Genomic DNA, 25281 nt, shown 5'->3' on the forward strand with positions numbered 1-25281 from the left:
CCTCAACTTAAAATCATGCAATGTCCCCTATGCGTCAAACCAAAACAAGAGAGTTAGAAACATACCTGTGGCACCATGGGTGTGAAGATCCGATGCCAATCACATAATACGAATACAAACAACAAAATATCTTGGGTTGCCTCCCAAGAAGCGCCTAATTTAGTGTCACGGCACGACAACATCCAGTCATCCTTTATTCCTCTACTTTGATGATTTAAATTATCGGCCCATCTTTTGATCTTTACATCTTTTAGGTTCGTTGGGCAAATGTAAGGGCATGATAAAGAATGTTCTATCACGCCACTTCAAAGACTTGAACCACTTACCCAATTTTGCATCAAACTTTTATATGGTCTTATTAGGCAACGATGAGGATCTTAAAAAGTCACTAAATGGATATTGATCTTTAAGCTTCTTGGCCTTCAAGACTGGGGTTGTAGTTTACCCTTTTAGAAAGATAAACTCAAAAATGTAAGAATTTTCCTCCTTATTTTCAAAATTCATCATTTGGTTGGGTGGTTCGACGTTCATCACATCCACCAAGCATAATTTTGAAAAGTGGTTAGAATGAGGATTGACTCTCAATTTTGGAGTAGCGTCTCTATTAGTATCTTTACCCCAAAATGGACTAGAGTCTTAACAAGGATTGTTCTTGATTTCTTCTTTCAATTCTAGTACCATTTCCTCATCTTTGGCATCTTCGTTCATGAATGGTTTGGTTGGTTGGGAAATCTCCAATGGAAGATTAACATCAAGCTCATCATCAGTATAGGATTTCTGCTCCTCATTTTCACACTCTTCCATTATGTTAAATGATTCCACAGACAAGATATCATCTAAACATAATATAGAAGAATGCTTTGAATAATTGACCTCTATATCCATCTCCTCATGAATGATCGACTTCATGTCTTGACGCATATCACATACGATATCATATGTTTCTTTCTGGAGATCTCCAATATTCGTTGAAAAATAGCTTCAATGCCACTCTTACCGGTGCTTCATTCTTCCTTTTATTGACCATAAGACCTATCAAACTCATAAGAAGAACTAAAATTTGGGTTAGCGCAATAGGGGGCGGGGCATTTGGGCAATCACTCCAATGTCCATCTCGACCACCATATAAAGAACAATCATACTCTCGGTAGGATGGAGATGGTGCACACATCTCTCTCCAGAGAGCATATCTACAATCTTGCTAAAAGTGAGGTCCATCACAATATGGACATGGATCATCAAAATAAGATTTCCAACCCCCAAGCTCATGTTCATTCCATAATGCCATAGTAATAAGTAAACTAAAATAAAAATCTACCTAACACAAGAAATAAAAGTAAACTAAAAACAAATATTTACAAGTTTGAATTCAAGCTAGTAGACTAAAATTCCAAACCAACTCAATAAGCCAAATTTTTCCCCGACAATGGCACCATTTTTGATAACGCTCAAATTACACTCTTGAATGGGTGTAAGCGATCGTTGTCAATATAAAACCCAACTAGGTTGGGGATCCCACAGGGAACAATGTGAGTGGAGATTAACTAGTTTGAAACTAAAGCTACGAGTTAAATTCAAACAAACGATATAAAAAGATAAAATAGAGGTTTTGGAGATTAGCAAATAATTTTTTGTCACTTTAATTTCAGTGTTTGTCAATCAAGACTTTATGAAATAACCAGGATTATGTTCACTAGGGCTTACGGTACATGAAAGATGCTAAAATTTACTCAAGACTCTCATGGTGGTTAGGATCACAAGCTATCTTTATCGATGATATGCTCAAATGTCTCTTAACCTATTCAAGCGTCTAATTTCCTAATCCTCTCGAACTTAGGGAATCGCTATGAACTGTCCAAATTTTACCTCAGGTTAATCAACCTTGTTACAACACTGATTATTAAATGAAGCCTTTCCGAGTCCCTGTTTATAATTCACTTCTTATTGTTTATGGTTTCTTTATCAAGCAAACCAAAGTAGGTAAGCCTACTATTTGCAACCAACAGACGTAAATTATAATCTCAGAATTACCAAAAAATCCTAACACCTATTAAATCTTGAGTATTTAACACCTTATCATGACCTAACCCTAGATCCCATGATCCAGGTTACAGGTGTTTAGCCACTCATAATACAAGAAACAAGTATGAAAATTGAATTTATAACTAAAAGAATTAACTTACAATGATGAAGAAAATCAAAAGTATACTTTGAATTGAATCACAGAGCAAAGCTCCAAAATATTGGTCTTAGAGAGAGGGAGAGAGAAAAATTCTATTTTCTATCTTATGGGATATGTCAATCCTTAATGATCGAATAAATAAAAAAACCTAAAACAAGACTTTAAATAGTTAACCCTAAATAAGAAAATGAAATTAAAGTTTAGATTTTCTTCGGAATAGATGATGCGCTCGTGATGGCCTATCAGGAGTTTGACGGCCTATCACGGACGTCGTCAGCTTCTCTGCAAGTTTAGATTTTGTTGCCTAAGGTTGACGACGACGGTGATGCCTTATCATCATCTTGATGGTGTGTCATGAATGTCATTACAAAACTTCCTGCAACTTCCATCTTCTGTTTAAGGTTGACGGCATCCTTGATAGCCTATCACCAGGCTGATCTTTATTTGCTTCCGATATCATGTTTTTTTCTTCCTTTATTTGTGGTTCCCCTTCTTCTCTACTTATACTGCAAAATCAAAGTAAACTAATCAAAAACGACTAAAGTTGCTCAAGACTTTGCAATTATTTAGAGTTAATAGTTGTAAATATGTTAGCATGGGCTCACACATCACAGTCCTCTTCACAGATAAGATAAGTGCTCTTCACCTCGTAGTCAATCCATCACTTCATAGTCGCACCGAGATTGTCAAGCTCAACTATTATCTTGTGCGAGAAAAGATTGTACAAGATTTTATACTCACTAAGTTTGTTCCCTCGTTGGACCAAGTTGTTGACATCCTCACCAAGCCGTTAACTAATATGCAATTCAGATTTTTGCAATTCAAGCTTGGAGTTATGGATTTCTCCATGATAGACATATGAGGACTTCTTATAGTAAAACACAAATATTTGTAAGTCTTGTGGTGATAGTTAGCAGCAATAAAATGTGATAGTCTTTGTGTGAGAGTCCTAGAGGTAATATGTAGTTATACACAATTAAAGTATATATAAATTATGTATAGGATTCTACTCTCTATCTAACATCAACCACCATGTATAAATATATCCTCACCACAATCGAATAATTGATTGAGAAATACAAAGAACTAAAGCAGTCTTTATTCAATTTTCCTCAATTACCAGTAACAAACACTTATCAATTTTCTTCAATTACTAGTAACGGACACTTACAATATGACTATTGAAGAAAGAAAGGACAGACACATCAACAGATTTCGTATAAGATTTAGTGAATCACAACAGTTTTAGAACTGATGAACATAATATATCTCAAATTAGAGCATTCTTGTTGGCCAACATACTATAGGGCTTGAGTGAAGCAGTTTCATCGGTTGATGTATTTTGTTTGTTACCTATAAATAGTTTTTTCATTCATTTGTAAAGGGTAAAAAATTTTAGAAATACAAGTCTAAAAGTTATATTGTCGCTTTTGTTATAAATTATAAAGCAAGAACAACAAGAATAGAATAGAGAGAGTGATTATTATTTCTCTCCTTGAGAGGTTTCTTGATGAGTGAATTACAATAAAGGAAAACTCCTTTATTTATAGGGGAAAACTAACCTTGGGCTTTCTAACTTTTTCATAAATAGAAATTCACTATATATGGTAAAATAGACATTCACTATATATGGTAAAGTAGACATTCACTATATATGGTAATATATTTAAAACACTCCCCCTTGAATGTCTAATTAATAGATAATGTGTCTCGTTAAAACCTTACTAGAAAAAACTCAGTGAAAAAAAAATCCAGTGAAGAAAAAAGAGTACACATGTCAAACAATAGGAATATAGGTTGCCTCATTAAAAACCTTACAAGAAAAAACCAATGGGACAAAACTTTGCAAGAAAAAAAGAGTACAACGCATATTAACTCCCCCTGATGAGATCATCCTTGAACCTTTGCATCACGATCTTGTGCACCATCTTCCTAAAAGTTGTAGTTGGAGGAGACTTGGTGAATAAATCAGCCACATTATCACTTGAATGAATCTATTGCACGTTAATATCACCATTCTTTTGTAGCTCGTGTGTATGAAATAACTTTAGCAAAATATGTTTTGTTCTATCTCCTTGACTCTTTTCGTAAGTTGTGCTATGCATGTTGAATTATCTTCATAAAAAATCATGGGTACTTTGTCACATTTCAAAGTACATTTTTCTCTAATGAGATGTATCATGGACCTCAACAATACATATTCTCAGCTTACTTCATGAATAGCTATTATCTCAGCATGGTTTGATGAAGTGGCTATGATAGACTGCTTTATATATCTCCAAGATATGGCAGTACCACCACATATGAACACATAACCTATTTGAGACTAAGCTTCAGGTGGGTCAGATAAGTACCCAATATCAGCATGACCAATAAGATCGAGATTGCAATCTTTAGAATAAAATAAGATCATGTGTTTGATCCTATTTCGATTTCTTAATAGGAGCATAACTACATCTTGCTAACAAATTAACCAAAAAAGGCTATATCATGCCTTGTAGCATTTGCAAGATACATTAGTGCATCAACTGCAATAAGATATGGTACTTCAGGACCAATCCAATTCGGTATATTTCTCATTTTAGCAAATAATCTATTGTTTTTGAAAACTCTCCAAGAGTTACAATTATTTTCAAGTTATAAATTGATACAACATAAGGATTATAAATAAGTTTTCTAGAAACTTTTAAATGCTTCAAACATTTTGAATCCTTAAAAGAGTTTTGATATAAATTTTGTCAAGTGACAATATTCAAATTTCATGAGTGACATTTTCAAGTATCTGGACTGCAAATCAAATAAGTTTTATGCTTACCAAGATGCATCATTTTATGTCACTTGATAAATATTTCTATGTCAGCATGCTTAAATAAGTGTAGAATTTAGATCCTTGGGATCTTTCACAATATTGGGCCAATATTGTATCAAAGATATTGATATATCACTTTGTATCGGTTCACAATGTGAAATAACATTTTGAGATCTCATCACTTTATTATTTTCAAGTACCTGAACCTCTTATAAGGTTTCATGAAGTGTTATGTCGTAGGCTCTTCAAGAGGACATTGTCTTTTTATTATGATTATTTGTTCCTTATCCTTTTCAAGGATGATTTCATTTGGAACCTGGTCTACCATGTTTCACGCATGCATAAACCTTGTCCTCTAGGGATAGAAAATAGGAGTACTTGCAGCTTAAATATAAATGCTTTCGGCATTGACTTGAATTATCTTTTGAATGAGCATCTGATGATAATTCGTAACAAATTTCTTAGTTGCTTATAATTTTCCCCTTATGTTAGGAAAACTAACATACATCCTCCATCTTCTTTGAGGAATCCATCTTTGTGCATCATGGTATATTCATTAATCATATACCGCACATCAAAACTACTAGATGGACAACGTGTGGTTTTTAACTCAGAACCAACTTTAAGGGGAAATTAATCATAATATATTGGTTTGATGCATATAAGTACTTTTGTATTTAATATTTTAAACCGATACATAAATCTTTTGATCTCATTAGCAATGATTCAACTATTTATCGAAGACATCCAATGTCAAATCGATATTATTAAGATGAATTGTTTGATTACACAATCTGAAAATTATGCTCTTAACTCAATTTTATTGAGCAACAACTTTATGAATGTCAAATTGTAGGTTAACCATAAATGTACATGTGATCATCTTATTGATGCATCTATTCAACATATCACATAATAGGTGAACGGGCCCATATTCACCTTTTATAATTTTCTGATTTTAAGGAATCCAATCCCAACATTAGTTGGTCCAACCAACTTATCACGAGAACATTAAAAGTAATGAAGAATTTTCTAATTCTTCAATATATGTTTAATACTTAGGATGCACATCTTTGGGATGACGCAACCTTTAATGTCAATTTATGAATTTTTATTCTAGCAAACTCCAAATTTACCATGACATGTACCTTTTACTTTAGTAAATTTCAAATTTACTCTTACATGAATAAATTTCAGATTTACTACTTAGAAGTAGATTTCAAAATAACCTTTTTCAATTATTCAGCCTCTTTCGGAGGTGAGTTGTGATATCATCACAATCAAGTGCATGTTTACATTAATAAGCTTCTCATTCTCCAGGACTGGAATATAATTGTGTCTTAAGCCTATCAAATTATAATAGCTTATAGCCTCTTTTAAGATATTGCTAAGTTAGGAGCAAATCAAGGCATACATATGGTTGTAGAGAAATTTTCTCTAACATATCTCATAGTCATAATAAGCGTGTGAATATATTACCACTTTTGATAATTATTATCATATTGTCTCTTCACGCTTATATTCGTATATTCAATCACTTGTCTTCTTTCAGACATATTATGCACTGCTACCATATTCACTTCAGAGAATGGAGCATATTCAATGGGACATGTATCATGACTTTTCACAAATACCCATTATTTTACCTTAGCCATCATAATATTATCAATATGGTTTATTGAGATTCAAACTCAATATCTTATCCATATAAAAGACGTCTTAGGCTATAGCTTGATAGGAGTTGAATCCAACATCTTATCATCATGGTGCATTGGAACTTTTAACCCAATGTCTTGCCCTCTTAATGAGATGAGATTTACATTCATCATCATATTTTTTAACAACATTGTTCTTCATGAACAAATTTAAAGTATAAGTTGTTCCAAAACAATTATTTTTTCCCAAATTCAACAATAATTATATCATTAGTAGCAAAAGACAAATAACATAAGAAATTATTAACCTTGAAATTACCTCTAGATTTATAATCTCACCATGTTTGATAGAGTCTCGTGCTGATAATGTGTTATAAAATATAAAGCAAGAACAACAAGAATAGAATGGAGAGAGAATAGAGAGTGGTTATTATTTCTCCCCTTGAGAGGTTTCTTGATGAGTGAATTACAATGAAGAAAAACACCTTTATTTATAGGGGAAAACTAACCTTGGGGTTTTTAACTTTTTCATAAGTAGACATTCATTTTAATGATAAAATAGGCATTCACTATATATGATAAAGTAGACATTCCCTATATATGGTAATATATTTATAACAACTTTCTTATTTCTCTCTCATTTTAGTTATCACTCAAGGAAAATTTGTTGAGAACACTCGCGCCAAATCATTTGATTCCAGAACTAATAAAGTTATCACTACAACCTTAGCTTAAACAATAGCTCATGGATTTTACAGTTTCATTCATTTATTCGATTACTTTGTTGTTTTATATAAGCATATTCAATGACATATTTATTAGCTTAAACCTCTAATTTACAAGTTAAATCATCCGCATGTACTCGATCTCGTGACAAATTCAATCGTACTAATTTTCAGATAACCAATTGTAGAAAAATTTTAAGTTAAAAAGCTAAAAGGTATAAGTAGAAAATATCCAATTTTTTATTTTTAACTTATTTTTATACTTTTTTGGTCTAAAAGTAAATGCTTAAAGTGTTTAATTTGAAAACAGTACAATTAAATTTGCGTAGGAGACCAAAAATACGTGTCTCAGTTTAATCGTTTTTAGATTCGTTCATAAGCAACTTTTAAGTTGGTCAACAATAGCTTATAATATAAAAGTTAAAAAAATATATAGAGTGAATGTTTGGAAAGAAGAATCGAATTAATGTCTCCGAGCTCTCGAGTTCATGCTAGGGTCGCAATAGTTCCTTTCAAAATACTACTCTATATAATAAGAATGAATGAGAGGAGCTTAGGGTCGTTTTCAAAAATGACAACTAAGTTTTTCAAAGTCCCACTTATTATTATTTGAGTATTTTTCTTCATCTGCTTTAATTGTAATTTTACAATATTACTTTTTAATTAATTATTATAAGTCACTTACTTATTAAAAAATTAATAATATTCAATAAAAAATAAAACAGATATTTTGACATGTCTACTTCAACTGGTTCAATCATAATTTAATTTTATTATATCACCCCTAGTTAATTATTATAAGTCATCTGAGTATTAAAAATTAATAATATTTAATAAAAAATAAAATAGACATAAAACGATAAATTAACTCTTTATGTTTTAAATAAACTTGACGTCTTATATGAGGTCTACTTAAATTTTTTTCACAAGTATTTTTTTACAGTAATTTTGTTATATCACTTTTAATTAGTTATTATAAGTCAGTTGCAAGACCGAAACTCAACGAAATTGACAGGGGCCTGCACAAATAGTGGAGCATGTGATTTAATTCGATCGTTGTTTCAATTGCAATTTTACTATGTCATCTCAGTATTAAAAAGTTAATAATATTTAATAATAAAAAGTAAAATAGGCACTTCTAACATGTTTGCTTCAGTTGGTTCAACCGTAGTTTTTACTATATCACCCCTAACTAATTATTATAAGTTATCTAAGTTTTAAGAAACTAATAATATTTAATAAAAAAAAAGTACAATAAACATAAATTGATCAATTAACTCTTGTTATTTTAAATTAACTTGACATCTTATATAAGATCCACTTAATTTTTTTTCACAAGTATTTTTTATAGTAATTTTGTAATATCACTTCTAGTTAGTTATTATAAGTCATTTAAGACATGTCTGTTTCGTTGTTTCAATCGTGATTTTACTATATAACACCTAATTAATTATTATGATTATTTAAACATTAAAAAAATTAATAATATTTAATAAAATGGTAAAATTGACACAAAATGATATGTCAACATACAAAATTTGATTGACTAGCAAAATTATATTAGTGCCACATAAATTGGGATGAGACAGAGGAAGACATAAAGTAATATATATTATTTGAAAATGAGACAACCAAGAGTTAATTTGTTATTTTACATTTATTTTATCATTTTTATTAAATATTATAAATTTTTTAATACTTAGATGACTTATAATTGACTAGGGGTGATATATTAAAATTATGGCTGAACCAACTGAAGCAAACATGTCAGAAATGAGTATTTGATTTTTTTATTAAATATTATTAATTTTCTTGTACATAAATAACCTATAATAATTAATTAGGGGTAATACCGTAATATCATGATTGAAGCAGCTAAATAAAAGTCCTCAAATAATATTAATAATAATAATAATAATATAAAGAAAATTTAATTGACTGTCGAAATTTTATCTATGACACATAAACTGGGACGGGGAGAGTATTCATATTTTATTGTAAAATAATGTAAAAAATATTATAAATCGCATAATTAACAACTTAAAATATTTAAAAGATATAAAATATTTGGTTGACTCTCGAAATTATATCAATGTCACTTAAATTGGAATAGAAGTAAAAATATGATAAATCGCAGTAATTGAAAACTAGAATGATTTTAATAATTCATTATCTAAATTTTATTCATATCATATAAATTAAAACAAAAAAACAACATATATTGGGCACGTGTTGGCACGGGTCATTCGGTATCTATAATCTATAAGGTTATATAAGAGGGAGTTTGAGTAGCTTCGGGCATCCACGTTTCAGCTGCTTGCTCTGTGATTTTACTACATCACCCCAAATTAATTATTATATGTCATTTACGTATAAAAAAATTAATAATATCTAATAAAAAGGCAAAATAGATATTTATGAAATGTTTGTTTCAACTTCTTCAACCGTAATTGTACTATATTACCCCTAATTAATTATTATAAGTCATCTAAGTATTACAAAATTAATATTAACAAAATTATTATAAGTCATCTGGGTATTAAAATATTAATAATATTTAATATTAAATTAACTTGATATCTCATATGAGACCCACTTAATTTTTTTTCACAAGTATTTTTTATAGTAATTTTGTTATATCATTTCTCGTTAGTTATTATAAATCATTTAAGATATGTTTGCTTTGCTACTTCAATAGTGATTTTAATATATCATCCCTAATTAATTATTATGGTCATCTAAGCATTGTGTCACTTAAATTGAAATAGAAGAAATAGCAATATAAATTACAATAATTAAAAAATTAAATTATTTAAAAAATATAATTGACTATCAATGCCACAAAAGTTTGGACAAGGAGAGTAACATACTATTTGAAAGTTACATAAAAAGTATTATAAATTACAATAGTTAACAACTTAAAATATTTTTAAAAAAATATTTGTTATATATTTCAAAAAATTACGTAAAAAATACTATAAATCATAATAATTAACAACTTAAACAATTTAAAGGTCAAGCTGCGTGCTTTGGCACAACTTCAATGTCTTTTCCCTTACCTTCATCTTTTCATCAATTTTAATTTATTTACTTATTTCCTTAATCTGTTATATAATTCAAAAAAATATGAAAAAGTTTTTGTAAATCACAATAATTAATAACGTAAGAAATTTAAAAGATATAAAATATTTGATTGACTCTCAAAATTATAATAGTGTTACTTAAAATTGGAGTAGAAGAAAAAGCATTATAAATCACAGTAATTAAGAACTTAAATTATTTTTAAAATATAATTGACTATCAATGACACAAAAGTTTAGATAGGGAGAATAGCATAATTTTACATAAAAAGTGTTATAAATTGCAATATTTAACAACTTAAAATATCTAAAAAAATTAATCAGTTATATATTTCAAAAAATACTACAGATTACAATAATAACAACTTAATGTTTTTTTAAGATATAAAGTATTTGATTGACTCTCGAAATTATATCAGTATAACTTAAATTGAAATAGCTAAAAATATAATTGACTATTAATGCTACAAAAGTTTAAACAATGAGACTAACATGTATTATTTGAAAATTACATAAAAAGTATTATAAATTACAATAGTTAACAACATAAAATATCTATAAAAAAAATAATCTTCTATATATTTCAAAAAATACATAAAAAAAAAAACTATAAATCACAATAATAAAAAATTTAAAAAATATAAAATATTTGGTTGACTCTCGAAATTATATCTGTGTCACTTAAATTGGAATTAAAAAAAAGTATTATAAATCTCAATAATTAAAAATTTAATTATTTTTAAAATATAATTGACTGTTAATGCCACAAAAGTTTGAATAAGAAGAGTAATATGTATTATTTAAAAATTACATAAAAATATTATAGTTTATGACAATTAACAACTTAAAATATCTAAAAACATATTAAAGATATAATTAATTATTTAAATTCTATTTGTGTCACATAAATTAAGATTAAAAAAAGAATTAAATCATCGATAGACCGTTAAACTTGTTTCAAAATTTCACTTGGGCCCCTCAACTCAGTTTTGTACCTATTGAATACTTAAACAAACCCAAAATTCATACCTATTAAACATTTTTTGGATAATTAGCAAAAGATATGGAATGTGTGTAACACACTCACATGATGTGGTAAAAATGATCAATTGAAAAAACACGTGGCAAACGAACTTTAAAAAATAACTATGAGTTAAAAAAATTATATTTAAATATTAAACCTAATCTAACCAGCCCCCACCCCTACCTCACCCCATCCCCGCCCCTTCCTCCTTTATTAACGACATCATTGTTGACACTAGTTTCATCACTGTCGGCCAAAAATTTCAACCTCATCAATGACGTAAAAATCCAAACTAATACAAGTGAAAAATTATTGAACAAACTCAATAAATAGAACCGCTGAAATCAAAATTTTCATGGGCTGAAAATAGATATTTTCATGGGTTGGAAGGAAATACAATGAGTAAGGATTAATTTTTTTCGGCAAATAAAAAAACAAAACCATTGAAATCGAGAATCAGTTCGCAAATCAAAGTTGTAAAAAGTTTAATTGAAACAAAGAACAAATCAAAAAAATTATTTTTTATTTCAATTGACGTTTTTCCAAATTTTTAGTTGTTAATGAAGGAGTTTGATTCATTTCGTTGGTTCAAATTGCTATAAACTCAATCTTATAATGGTCCTTTTTTCATTTTACGTTTTCTTCCTTATCTATACTATAGATTTAAACATCTTTTGTTGCAATTTTTTTTGGGTGTGATTCTTTTTTAATCTTCAATATGTTAGATGAGAAAGACAAGAGGCGAAAAAGGAATACTAGGAGGGAGAGATATATGTAGAGAAATTATGATATTTGAATGTTTTAACGGTGGTCTCTATTTTTCTAATGAAGAAGGCAGCGGCCGGTGGTGGAAGGTGTTAAAAAAACTTATAATGGAAGTTGAAAAAGACCCCCCCCCCCCCCCCCCCCCCCCCCCCCCCCCCAAAGAAAACAAAGAAAATTCAATAAAAAATTACTTTCACGCACCACTCTCAAATGGCTTACACTTACTACGCCATGTTAGCAAAAAATGCTTATGTGGTTCAAATTTTGGGTCGGTTAGGGGTCTGATAGGTACATGTCTGAGTTGAGGGGCTTAAGTGAAATTTCAAAACAAGTTTAGGATTCTATCGATGACTTAAGCCAAAAAATAACATCATGGACCCTCGGCATCTAGTAAAATGAATAAGTCAAACCAAAGAAGTTGTATATTATTCTTTAATAATGATCCAGCCAAGATCCTTACGAAGTGAATAAGAATTAAAAGTATATCAAGTCTTGAGGAGGCGGCCAAAAAGTAGTAGCAGCCATGGCTGGGCTAGTAGTAGCTACATTGGATGGTTATGCAGTGGAGATGATTCTTCTTGCTTGACTTTTAGCTAAATATTTTGTTCTCTGTAGATGTGGATAATTGATGGATTATCCAAATGTTGAAGAAGGAACCTGCAATCACACAAAAGTGTAGAGCTATTAAGTATTTGTATATACATCATTTAGCATACTAGTGATGCAAATACAATTACGAATAGCTCATTGCTGTTTATAAAATACATCATTGGTCTTATTTATAGAACTAGTTTAGGTGTACGCACTTCGCGTGTGTATCTCACTTCAATGAATTCAAATTACACTAAATAGAATATTTATTTAAATTGATAAAGATGAGTATAATAATTAAATTCAACATTTTTTAAATATGTAAAGATGGAGAATATATTTAATTAAACCTAACATTTACCAAAAAAATTCTCAAAACCGATCGACATTGTAAACTACAACAAATAACACGATGATAGAGATATAAAAATAATATAATTAAATCTAACCTTTACACAAAAAATTCCTCAAAGCCGACAGACATTCATTTGCCACCTGTAAACTACAACAAAATAATATGATAATAGAGATATCAAAATAATGCATCTAAACCTAACCTTTATATAAAAAAAAATTCTCAAATCATGGATATAAAAAAAATACAATTAAACCTAATTTTTACCTTAAAATTTTTTTCAAAGTCAATCGACATTTATTTACCACTTATAAACTATAACAAAATAATACAATAAAAGAGATATCAAAATAGTACAATTAAACCTAACCTTTACACAAAAAATTCTCAAAGTTGATCGACATTCATCTACGACCTGTAAACTACCATCTACGACCTATAAAATATCACAAAATAATACACTAATAGAGATATTAAAATAATATAGTTAAAACTAACCTTTACCTAAAAAAAATCTTCAAAGCCGACCGAAATTCATCTACTACATGTAAATTAAAATAAAATAATACGATAATAAAGATATCAAAATAATGCAATTAAAACTAACCTTTCAATTTTCGCCTAAGAGGAAATTTTGACCCCGATGAATGACTTGAATGAAAACAAAATAAGAAAATATAGTAAAAGTAGAAAAAGCTATATATATTTATATACACATATACACACACGTTGAATTCAAGTATAAAATAATTTGTACACATTTTTAGATGTTTTTTCCCCAAAAATAAAGCAATTATCCAAAAATAGGACAAATTTATTATTTTAGTGTATATGTTGAATTCTATTTCAAGTAAGTTCTAGACTTTTTGCTGCACGTGATTTTAATTGATTATAAAATTAAAACATGATTCATAAAAAGAAATTAACCTTCTACTTTAATCTGTGACCTTCATACTCTCTTATCTAATGCATCTGTATAAAGAAAGAATCACAAATTTTTGAAAATAAATATACTACAGGCAGTGGCGGAATCAAGATTTTCACCAAGGGATTTCACAAGTGAACATATGAACTAACCAAAGGGGTTCGACATCTATTATATATACATAAAAATAATTAAAACCACGTATATATATTATAATTTTTCATCGATGGGGGTTCGGATGAACCCCCTATCCTAAGTGTAGCTCCGTCCCTGACTACAGACATGCAACAATATTAAAACTAAATTGCACATAAAAATTATGAAATTACAAAAAACATGATTCATAAATCAAAAACCTTCTATCAATTATGACCTCCATGTCTTTCTATTTAATGCAAATATATCAAAAAAACAATCACAAATTTATTAAAATAAATATATTGCGGGCATGTAATGACATTACAATTAAATTGCACATAAAATTAAAGCTACAATATCATAAGAAACATATTCAAATACATAAATAAAAAAGAATTTAACCTTCAATCATAATCTGCGATATTCATACTCTTTTACAATAAAAAGAAATATTCACAATTATAGAAGTTTAAAATCTTTTCTCCAAGAAAGAGTTACAGAAATATGATTTTTTTAATTCCATGTATTATTTACCATGTTAGAATAATATTAGTTCCAAGTAAAATAAATATAAAATATGATTGCTAAATATTTTGAATTTCGCCAATAATTTCCTACTCATTCTTGTATGAAATCTCTTTTTTCCTTCTTGGTTTAACCAAAGCTAATAATAGTACTTTTTATTCCTTTTTTTTTCAAGTTGGTAACTTTCAAACAAACAAACAAAAAACCTACTTTTCATCTTTTTTCCTGCGCTGTAAACTTTTACCCCCTCCCCCCTCTTCCCCTCAAAAAATAAAAGAAAAAATCTATACTCGAAATTTCTTGATCATTGCATAATAAATATCAATATTTCAATCAAACATGAGTTTTTTTATGTCTCCTTAAGTGATTTTATTTTATTTTTATCTTATGAAGATAAAAAAAAACTATCAGTATTTTTTTTCTTACCACATATTATAGGACTTTTCTCTTACCATATATTAAAAATCTATACCCAAAATTTCTTGATAATTGCATAATAAATATAAATATTTCAATCAAACATGAGTCTTTTTATGTCTCCTTAAGTGATTTGGTTTTATTTTTATCTTATGAAGATAAAAAAAAAACTATCAAAAATCTATCAATATTTTTTTTTCTCTTATCATATATTGTAGGACTTTTCTCTTACCATATATTTTAGGACTCCTTTTCAAGATAATAAATAATTAAATAATAATTTTTAAAAATAATAAAAAAATAATTTTGTATAAAGAAGAGTGTTTTAATAAAGGGTAAAAAGTTTGAATCACTTTTCTAACGGTCTTCACACTTTTAATATATTATAGATTATAGATACATTATTGAGACCGATAATGATAAAATTTCTATTGTATCCAATCTCTTATATAGAAGTGACAGTGAGCAGGCAGGAGACCGTCGTCATGTATGCTTGCCGTTATTTCACCTGCTTGCTTCGTGATTTTACTATATCACCCTTAATTAATTATTATATGTCATTTATGTATTGAAAAAATTAATAATATTTAATTAAAAAATAAAATAAATTTTTATGACATGTCTGCTTCAACTGCTTCAAGCATAATTTACCATATCACTCTTAATTAATTATCATAAGTCATTTAAGTATTAAAAAATTAATAATATTTAATGTTAAATTAACTTGACGTCTTATATGAGGCCCACTTAATTTTTTTATACAAGTACATTTATAGTAATTTTGCTAAATAACTTTTAATTAATTATTATAAGTCATTTAAAATATGTCTGCTTTATTTTTTCTGACCATCTAAGCACTGCGTCGCTTAAATTAGAATACATGGAAAAAAATTATAAATCACAAAAATAAGAAAATTAAATTATTTTAAAAAATGTAATAGACTATCAATGCCACAAAAGTTTGGACAAGGAGGGTAATTCATATTATTTGAAAATTATATAAAGAGTATTATAAATTATAATAGTTAACAACTTAGATACCTAAAAAATAATTAATAATCACAACAATAAACAACTTAAAAAAATTAAAATATATGAAATATTTCGTTGACTCTCAAAATTATATCAGTGTCACTTACATTGAAATAGGAAAAAAAAGAATTATAAATCTTAATAATTTAAAACTTAAATATTTTTAAAATATAATTGATTATCAGTACCTCAAAAATTTGGACAAGGATAGTAACATGTATTATTTGAAAATTACATAAAAGGTATTCTAAAATACAACATTAACTAACTTAAAATATTTTATTACATATTTGATAATTACTATTTTAAAAGTAATATAAATCACAATAATTAACAACTATAAATATTTTTAAAAAATATAAATTTTTTTTACTATCTCTCAAAATTATATAGGTGTCATATTAATAATCTAAAATATTCTTATACATATTTTATTAATCTAAATATAATAATGTATGCCCAACTAAAAATTTATAATTAAATAAATAAAATTTTTAATTAAATAATAAAATTATACCTACCATAAAATTTTCAAGGATGAATATGAGCGGCTTAGCCGACTAGTAAGTTTAGAAGTCAAAGAATGCTTAAAATAAGTCAATCCCTTCTAATTAGCTTAGTCATTAGTCGTTTGACCATGAAAACTAAAATTTTCTGGAGTTGAAGTTGAAGTTGGAGTTGGAGTTGGAGTTGTGTTTGACCATATTTTTTTTGAATTTTTTTTTGACTTTTGAAAAAAAAAATTTAAATATGATTTTATGCCCTAACTTTTACAAACTATCAAAATCACCCAACTAAAATTTATCTACTAATGAAAAAAGAACACAATTAGTCATTATTATAAAAATAATTACATATACATGATCATATTTAATGAATTTCAATCATGACATATATAATATTTACATTAATAGCCGTTTTCTCATATTTGAAAATTTTAAAAATGAATTTTATATTAACAGATCACTGCTTCCTATTTTTTAGGTAACAAATATTATCTTTCAAACAAGTTTATTTTTTTAGAAATTTATTTAATTTATTTCCTTCATTTTCCGTTCCTAAGAAATAGAAAATGATGAGTTGTTATTAAATTTTAGGGTACCGCTAATTTATTTCTTTAATTTTCTTAGAATAAATTATTTCTATGTAAAATATTCTTTGCATATTTATGGTATATTATATCATATACCATAAATATATACTTATACTTAGTATGTTTCTTTATACTTTGTATTTTTATATATGTGATAAACTTCATGTATAACATACTTTATATATTTATATAGGTGTGTATATGATATATATATAGTATAAATTTTATATATAACATATTTTGTATATTTTTATTATAAATATAATACTTTATATATTTATGGGTAAAAATATAATATTTTATATATTTATGAATATAAATATAAATTAATAGTAAAATATTATCTTAAATAAAAAAGAAAATTAAATAAGGAATAAAAATAATGATGAAAAAGAAAAAGATATATATATTAATTATAATTTCAATGGTAATGGTTCGGCGAGAAAAGGTAAAAACTTTGTGAAGGTCAAAACAGTAGGCAAAGAGGTCCCTTTTGCCATCATGAGACTTTAGCATCTGTGAAAGGAACAAAATTCAATAAAAACGCAAATTCAAAGACCCATATCTCATATTTTGACTCCTGTCTACAATTTTTCAGAATGATTTTACATGGCAGTACAACCATTGCCAAATGGTGGTACAAGAGCAACAAAACTTAGAAGCAGCAATTCAATGGTGATAAAGTATCTTATATGGGTGAGGTGAGCTGAGTCACAGGCTAAATCTGGGGATCAGATTCACCTCACTGTACCCACAAACGCCAAAAACTGATTGGTTACATGAATCTTGATCCATTTTCCTCCCTAACCAGTACCAGCTCATTCAACTTAGTCTCGCAGTCCTTAATTCTCTCAAATTCTGACACCCTTCTCTCTCTCTCCTTTCTCTCTCTCTTCTTGAAAGAAAGATAAGGGATGATGTCTTCACGTGATGTCCATACCCTTTTGGGTTTGCTGGTAACTTCTTATTCGAGGTATGGCCTGTCTGTTCCACCCTCATTCTTTCCCCTCCAAGTGGGTATTGCCATCACTTTGTTTAATGTTATTTAATGTGTGCAATATCTTTCTGTTGCTTTTTTTTTTTCGCGACCTACTTTTGATTATACTATATTTTAAACAGACGAATCTTTTATATTAGATTTTTGATTTTTCTATTTTAAAATCTTGTTAATTCATATTGTTGCAAGAATTGACATAAGAAGCCTTCCAGTGAGTACTATTACTATTATATTTCCACCCACTCACGAATTATTATATATTATCTGTACTTTGCGGGTGGTGGGTTTGTTTTTTAAAATTGAACTGATTGTTAATCAATTATATTAAATAGACCTGGACGACAAATCAAGATTGTGGCTTATGCTAATTTTGGGGTGCATCAACTGACACCATTAAACTACGTTTGGAAAGGAAACAACTGGGCAACTCGCTACTTTCTAGTAAAGTCCCTCTCACTTCCTATTTATAGAAACTCGTATCGTACTGTGATATTTGTGTATAGTTGTCTGTATGAGCTTTGGGAAGTGTGTATTTAATGTTATCGATGAATCTTTTAAAGGATTAAGTGCCCTGGAATTGGAGAAGTGAAAGTTGTGGTCCCTTTTTTGGCCATTGGGAGATTCAGAGGAGGCGCTGATCGAAGCTTACGTTGGCGTAAGATCAGTTTGTTATTCAGCTTTAGATTCGGACCAACTATATCAAGAGTTCAGCGGAAAGCTACTTATGCACTTGTTGTTACCGCTGAAATCTTGTGAAAGGTATTGTCTTTTATCTTTGTCTTTGTTAATCTTCAAGTTTTACTTACTTCTCTGTGCAAATTCTATCTTGGTTTGCTAATAGCTTCTTCGAGGCTATATTGTAGTCCTGCCTTAAAGACGCAATGACCGCATCTTTATCTACTTTTGCTACTATAGGGTGATAAAAAACTTGAATTATCAATGGGCTGCTGAATTATTTAGGGCTAAGTTGTGGATGTGGAATTAGCTTACATACTCGCTTTCATCCTTCTTTTTCATAGACCAAGGGAAACTATTTAAGTAAGTTTTAAACCCATGGCATCTAACTCCTGCTTTTGTTTTGCAAAGTATGTTCAAGCGGGGTGCGATTGGGGGGTAGGCTCTGTTCTTCAGCGGATGGAAAATTTTATGCTGTAAATTGTGATTTGATATTTCATGTAGATAAACGGTAAAGCCTTTACAATGACTCCATGTGTTTATCTATTACGTTTGCTCATATAAAAAGCTAAAAACTCTGTTATAAAGACTTCGACAGTGCCAGATGCTGACGGTTCCTGTTACAACTTTGTAACTAAAAAGAATAATCTTTAATCATCTGTGGTAACTGTTTTTTATGTTCTATTCAGATTTGAGTCAAAATGTCATCTTCAAGACCTAGCCAATCTTCCACCACTTCATCAAGATCAAAGCACAGTGCTAGGATCATTGCACAGACCTCTATAGATGCAAAGTTGCATGCAGACTTTGAGGAGTCAGGTGATTCCTTTGACTATTCAAGCTCAGTGAGGGTTACGAGTGTTGCTGGAGGTGAGCAAAGGCCGAAGTCAAACAAAGTGACCACCGCTTACCTTCATCAGATCCAAAAGGGAAAGTTTATCCAGCCATTTGGTTGTTTGTTAGCCTTGGATGAGAAAACATTAAAAGTCATAGCATTCAGTGAGAATGCCCCTGAAATGCTGACCATGGTTAGCCATGCTGTTCCAAGTGTTGGTGACCATCCAGTTCTTGGCATCGGGACTGATATTAGAACTATATTCACTGGTCCTAGTGGCGCAGCATTGCAGAAGGCCTTGGGGTTTGGGGAGGTTTCTCTGTTAAATCCTGTCCTTGTTCACTGCAAAACCTCTGGGAAGCCATTTTATGCAATTGTTCATAGGGTTACAGGTAGCTTAATCATTGATTTTGAGCCTGTGAAGCCCTATGAAGTTCCCATGACTGCCGCAGGGGCCCTGCAGTCATATAAACTTGCAGCCAAAGCCATTACTCGCTTGCAATCATTGCCCAGTGGCAGTATGGAAAGACTTTGTGACACCATGGTTCAGGAGGTTTTTGAACTCACAGGTTATGACAGGGTGATGGCATATAAGTTTCACGATGATGATCATGGAGAGGTGATGTCTGAGATCACAAAGCCTGGCCTCGAGCCTTACCTTGGTTTACATTATCCTGCTACAGATATTCCACAGGCTGCACGTTTTTTGTTTATGAAGAATAAGGTCCGAATGATTTGTGATTGCCGAGCAAAACATGTGAAGGTAGTCCAAGATGAGAAGCTTCCGTTTGACTTAACATTGTGTGGCTCTACTCTTAGGGCCCCTCACTACTGCCATTTACAGTATATGGAGAACATGAATTCAATTGCATCACTTGTAATGGCAGTTGTGGTCAATGATGGGGATGAAGAAGGAGAAAGCTCTGATTCTTCACAATCACAAAAGAGAAAAAGGCTATGGGGCCTGGTTGTTTGCCACAACACCACCCCAAGGTTCGTCCCATTTCCACTGAGGTATGCATGTGAGTTTCTTGCACAAGTCTTTGCCATACACGTTAACAAGGAACTGGAATTGGAAAATCAGTTCCTTGAGAAAAATATTCTCCGTACTCAGACTCTCTTGTGTGATATGCTGATGCGAGATGCTCCCCTAGGTATCGTGTCACAGAGCCCCAACATTATGGATCTTGTCAAATGTGATGGTGCTGCTTTGCTCTATAAGAGTAAGATACATCGATTAGGAATGACCCCAAGCGAATTTCAGCTGCATGATATAGTATCATGGCTTTGTGAATATCATACAGATTCCACAGGCTTGAGTACGGATAGCTTGTATGATGCTGGTTTTCCTGGGGCTCTTGCTCTTGGTGATGCAGTCTGTGGTATGGCGGCTGTGAGAATATCTGATAAGGACTGGCTTTTCTGGTTCAGGTCACACACTGCTGCTGAAGTTAGATGGGGTGGTGCAAAGCATGAACCTGGTGAGAAGGATGATGGCAGGAAAATGCATCCTAGGTCATCATTCAAAGCATTCCTGGAAGTTGTCAAGACAAGGAGTATACCCTGGAAGGACTATGAGATGGATGCAATCCACTCTTTGCAGCTTATACTAAGAAATGCATTTAAGGATGCTGATACTGTGAATTCAAATACCAATTCCATCCATACGAAGCTTAATGATCTAAAGATTGACGGAATGCAGGAACTAGAAGCAGTGACAGCTGAAATGGTTCGTTTAATTGAAACAGCTTCAGTCCCTATCTTTGCAGTTGATGTGGATGGGCAGGTTAATGGATGGAACACAAAAGTTGCTGAATTAACTGGTCTTCCTGTCGATGAAGCAATTGGGAAACATTTGCTCACTCTCGTGGAGGATTCATCAGTTGATACCGTGAGTAAGATGTTGGAATTAGCATTGCAGGGTACGTATCTTTGTGCACCCTCCCCTCTGTGTTATGTTGATGTTGTGACTCATTTCATGAAGATTGATTTTCTACACTATTTAATTATTCTGAATATTATTAATTCACATGATTTTTATCTATCCATTCAGTTAAATGAATTATATACTGAAAATTTAATTGAATACACCACCCTTTTGACCAGGGAAAGAGGAAAGAAATGTAGAGTTTGAAATAAGAACACACGGGCCGTCAAGGGATTCTAGTTCAATCAGCTTAATCGTGAATGCATGTGCAAGCAAGGATGTTAGAGATAGTGTTGTGGGTGTATGTTTTATTGCTCAGGATATAACTGGACAAAAAAGTATTATGGACAAGTTCACCCGAATCGAAGGTGACTATAGAGCGATTATTCAAAATCCTCACCCTTTGATCCCGCCAATATTTGGCACTGATCAGTTTGGTTGGTGTTCTGAGTGGAACTCTGCAATGACAAAGTTAACTGGATGGCGGCGTGATGATGTTATAGATAAAATGCTGTTAGGGGAGGTTTTCGGGACACAGGTAGCTTGTTGCCGTCTTAAGAATCAAGAAGCTTTTGTAAATTTTGGAGTTATACTAAACAACGCTATGGCTGGTCATGAATCTGAGAAGGTTCCTTTTGGTTTCTTTGCACGTTATGGGAAATATGTGGAGTGCTTACTCTGTGTGAGCAAAAGGTTAGATAAAGAGGGTGCAGTAATGGGGCTCTTTTGTTTCCTGCAACTTGCAAGCCATGAGTTGCAACAAGCTCTTCATGTTCAACGATTATCAGAACAAACTGCGTTGAAAAGGTTGAAAGTGTTAGCTTACATAAGGAGGCAAATTAGGAATCCTCTTTCTGGGATTATATTCTCTCGGAAGATGCTAGAGGGAACTAGCTTGGGCGAAGAGCAGAAGAATATACTGCATACAAGTGCACAGTGTCAGCGTCAGCTCAACAAAATTCTGGATGATACAGATCTTGATAGCATCATAGATGGGTACACACCGATACTCATTTTATTATACCATATATGTTCTAATTTCAAGACCCCGAGGTGCTTCCTGTTCTTCCCTTTTTAGTTAAAACTTGATCAAGGGATGATGATTTTGTAGCTACAGGTAAATGCTTGGATTTGATATATGGAAGATTGGATACCTGTTGCTGTAGAAGTGTTGTTGGAATATATTTTGGTGCATTTGATATGATTTTGAGTTTTCTTTGATGGATTATGGCTTTCGTGTTTTCTGTTTTTAATATTATGTTTATCACACTAAGTGATTTTCTAAATTGTAATATTTTTGCTCTTCCTCTAATCTCTGACCAGTTATTTGGATCTGGAGATGCTCGAGTTTAAGCTGCATGAAGTATTGGTAGCATCTATTAGTCAAGTCATGATGAAGAGCAATGGAAAGAACATAATGATCTTTAATGACATGGTTGAAGATCTTCTCAATGAAACTTTGTACGGAGATAGTCCAAGGCTTCAACAAGTCATAGCTAACTTTTTGTTGGTATCCGTGAACTCTACACCAAGTGGTGGCCAGCTTAGTATTTCAGGCAGGTTAACTAAAGATCGCATAGGAGAATCTGTTCAGCTTGCTCTCTTGGAATTCAGGTAAATCCGTATGCAAAAAAATTAGAAGTGTTTGTTTAAATTGACCAGATTACTACTGTCCAAGTTAGCATGTCCTGCGAAAACGTAAAAAGTTGAGGGATGTGTACATTAACTCATTGAAGTCTTAAGCATTTCCAAAACCATCATTAGACGTAAAAACTAACCGGTATCTCCCTCAATTTCCGTGATTGATATGTTATTTCTGTCTCAGCAGTTTTGTTCATAGTGTATGTATTCTCTATCCTATCAGGGCCGTAAAATTTTTACTTGACTCAATATCTCAACGTTTGAAGTCCTTATATTGCCATAGCATTTGATCCTTGACAGTTGAAGATGCTACTTTTTTGTCTTCTCTCCATTTATTTTGTAAACATTAATTGTAAAATTGCTTGTTTAATTACAAAATAAATCGTGATTCTATATTTTTCACAAATTTTAATGCAACTTTTCTGTCGACCTAAACATCCTTTACTCTATTTTATCAGAGTCGAGTTTCTGAGTAGGATTTCTCAAATTCACAGAGAAGTGGAAAATGCTCTCCAACTGGTTTAAGCTTATTCCTAGTTCATTCTTTGGGCAAATAAAAAATAACCTTCAGCACAATTAAGTGGCACTTTTATTCCTGTTGAGAATTTAGCGTTGAGTTTTCCATCTACTTCAACATAAAATGACTCCAGATAGCAATTTGAATTTAGAAATTGATGACCAACCTTAAAAATTGTATGTCAAAGGAAGAAAAACAAATGAAATCATATTCTCTCAGAAAGTTTTCAGTTGGCATATGTGGAATGGTCTCTCCTCTATCTATTCAAGGGCCGGGAATCTGTTCTTTCTTCGTTCATCCAAGACGTGTTTTTCTGGTGATTTTGTTTTAAGACTAAACTGGTAAATTTAAATAAATGACAAGAGCAAACACATTTGTTACTTGTTCATGCCTGTCCAGTAGAATGACATTTACTGTTGCAGGATAAGACACACCGGGGGTGGAGTGCCAGAAGAATTGCTTAGCCAAATGTTTGGTAGTGAAGCCGACGCATCTGAAGAAGGGATCAGCTTGCTTATCAGCAGAAAACTGGTTAAGCTGATGAATGGGGAAGTTCAGTACCTAAGAGAGGCTGGGCGATCAACTTTCATTATATCCGTTGAACTCGCAGTGGCTACCAAGTCAAGCTGATGGTTTCAGGAAGCCTCTAAGGTCTAAACTAATTCTGTAGTTCTGTATAGTGGAGGAGGATTTCAAGTTATCGTCTTTTATGATTTCCTGTGTGTTGTACTCGTTCTTGTAAATTTCCCTTCTCCCTATGCTACATTTTTTTCGTTGGGTTTTTAGCAAGCCGCTTGAACATTTTAATTTTCAGCATTTCAACATTTCAGTTTCATTAGAATCCTGATTGCCCACGTCAAAATGCTGAATTTTTTAAAATCACTTTTAGTACCAGAATTTCAACATTTTGCTGGAGACACGACTATCTAGCTGTTAGTACTCTTGGGCGGCCATAACCCTTCATTGACTATGTATAGCCTTGGGTATTGAACTTTTTTGCCATTTACCTTCTGGTTAAACCATATAAATGACCTTTTTGATCATTTTTGCTTTTTTGTTCTTTTTTATTTTGTCACGCATCGTATCGGTGCAGGGTGGTTGAAATGGAGGCTCACTTCAGGAGTCTTGTATGATAAGAAAGTGTCTCCTAAGCTTAAAGATAGGTTTTACATAGTGGCAGTTTGACCGACTATGTTGTATGGAGTGGAGTGTTGGCTAGTTAAAAACTCACATCCAAAACTTGAAGGTAGCGAAGATGATGATATAGTGATGGATATGTGGACTTTACCAGGAAAGATAGGGTTAGAAATGAGATTGTTCGGGAGAAGACGAGAGTTGCTTCGGTGGAGGACAAGATACGGAAAGAGAGGTTG

The 25281-nt window shown here is 31.0% G+C and overlaps 1 protein-coding gene across 3 annotated transcripts; it reads left to right on the forward strand.

Moving 5' to 3' along the window:
• The first annotated feature begins 17745 nt into the window (after positions 1 to 17745).
• Positions 17746 to 24715, forward strand: LOC107845420 (phytochrome A). Of its 3 annotated transcripts, XM_047398098.1 has the most exons (7): positions 17746 to 18289; positions 18646 to 18754; positions 18874 to 19072; positions 19678 to 21745; positions 21930 to 22746; positions 23074 to 23364; positions 24331 to 24715. In XM_047398098.1, exons 4-7 carry the CDS (start codon positions 19690 to 19692, stop codon positions 24536 to 24538), a joined length of 3372 nt encoding a protein of 1123 aa, XP_047254054.1. In that variant the 5' UTR covers positions 17746 to 18289; positions 18646 to 18754; positions 18874 to 19072; positions 19678 to 19689; the 3' UTR covers positions 24539 to 24715. The 3 variants fall into 3 exon arrangements, with proteins under 3 accessions (XP_047254054.1, XP_047254055.1, XP_047254053.1); XM_047398099.1 differs by having other exon boundaries at positions 17777 to 18289; positions 18646 to 19072; XM_047398097.1 differs by lacking the exon at positions 18646 to 18754 and having other exon boundaries at positions 17777 to 18289.
• The last annotated feature ends 566 nt before the right edge of the window (positions 24716 to 25281 follow it).

Source organism: Capsicum annuum, chromosome 10 (genome assembly GCF_002878395.1).
Source record: "Capsicum annuum cultivar UCD-10X-F1 chromosome 10, UCD10Xv1.1, whole genome shotgun sequence".
NCBI lineage: Eukaryota > Viridiplantae > Streptophyta > Magnoliopsida > Solanales > Solanaceae > Capsicum > Capsicum annuum.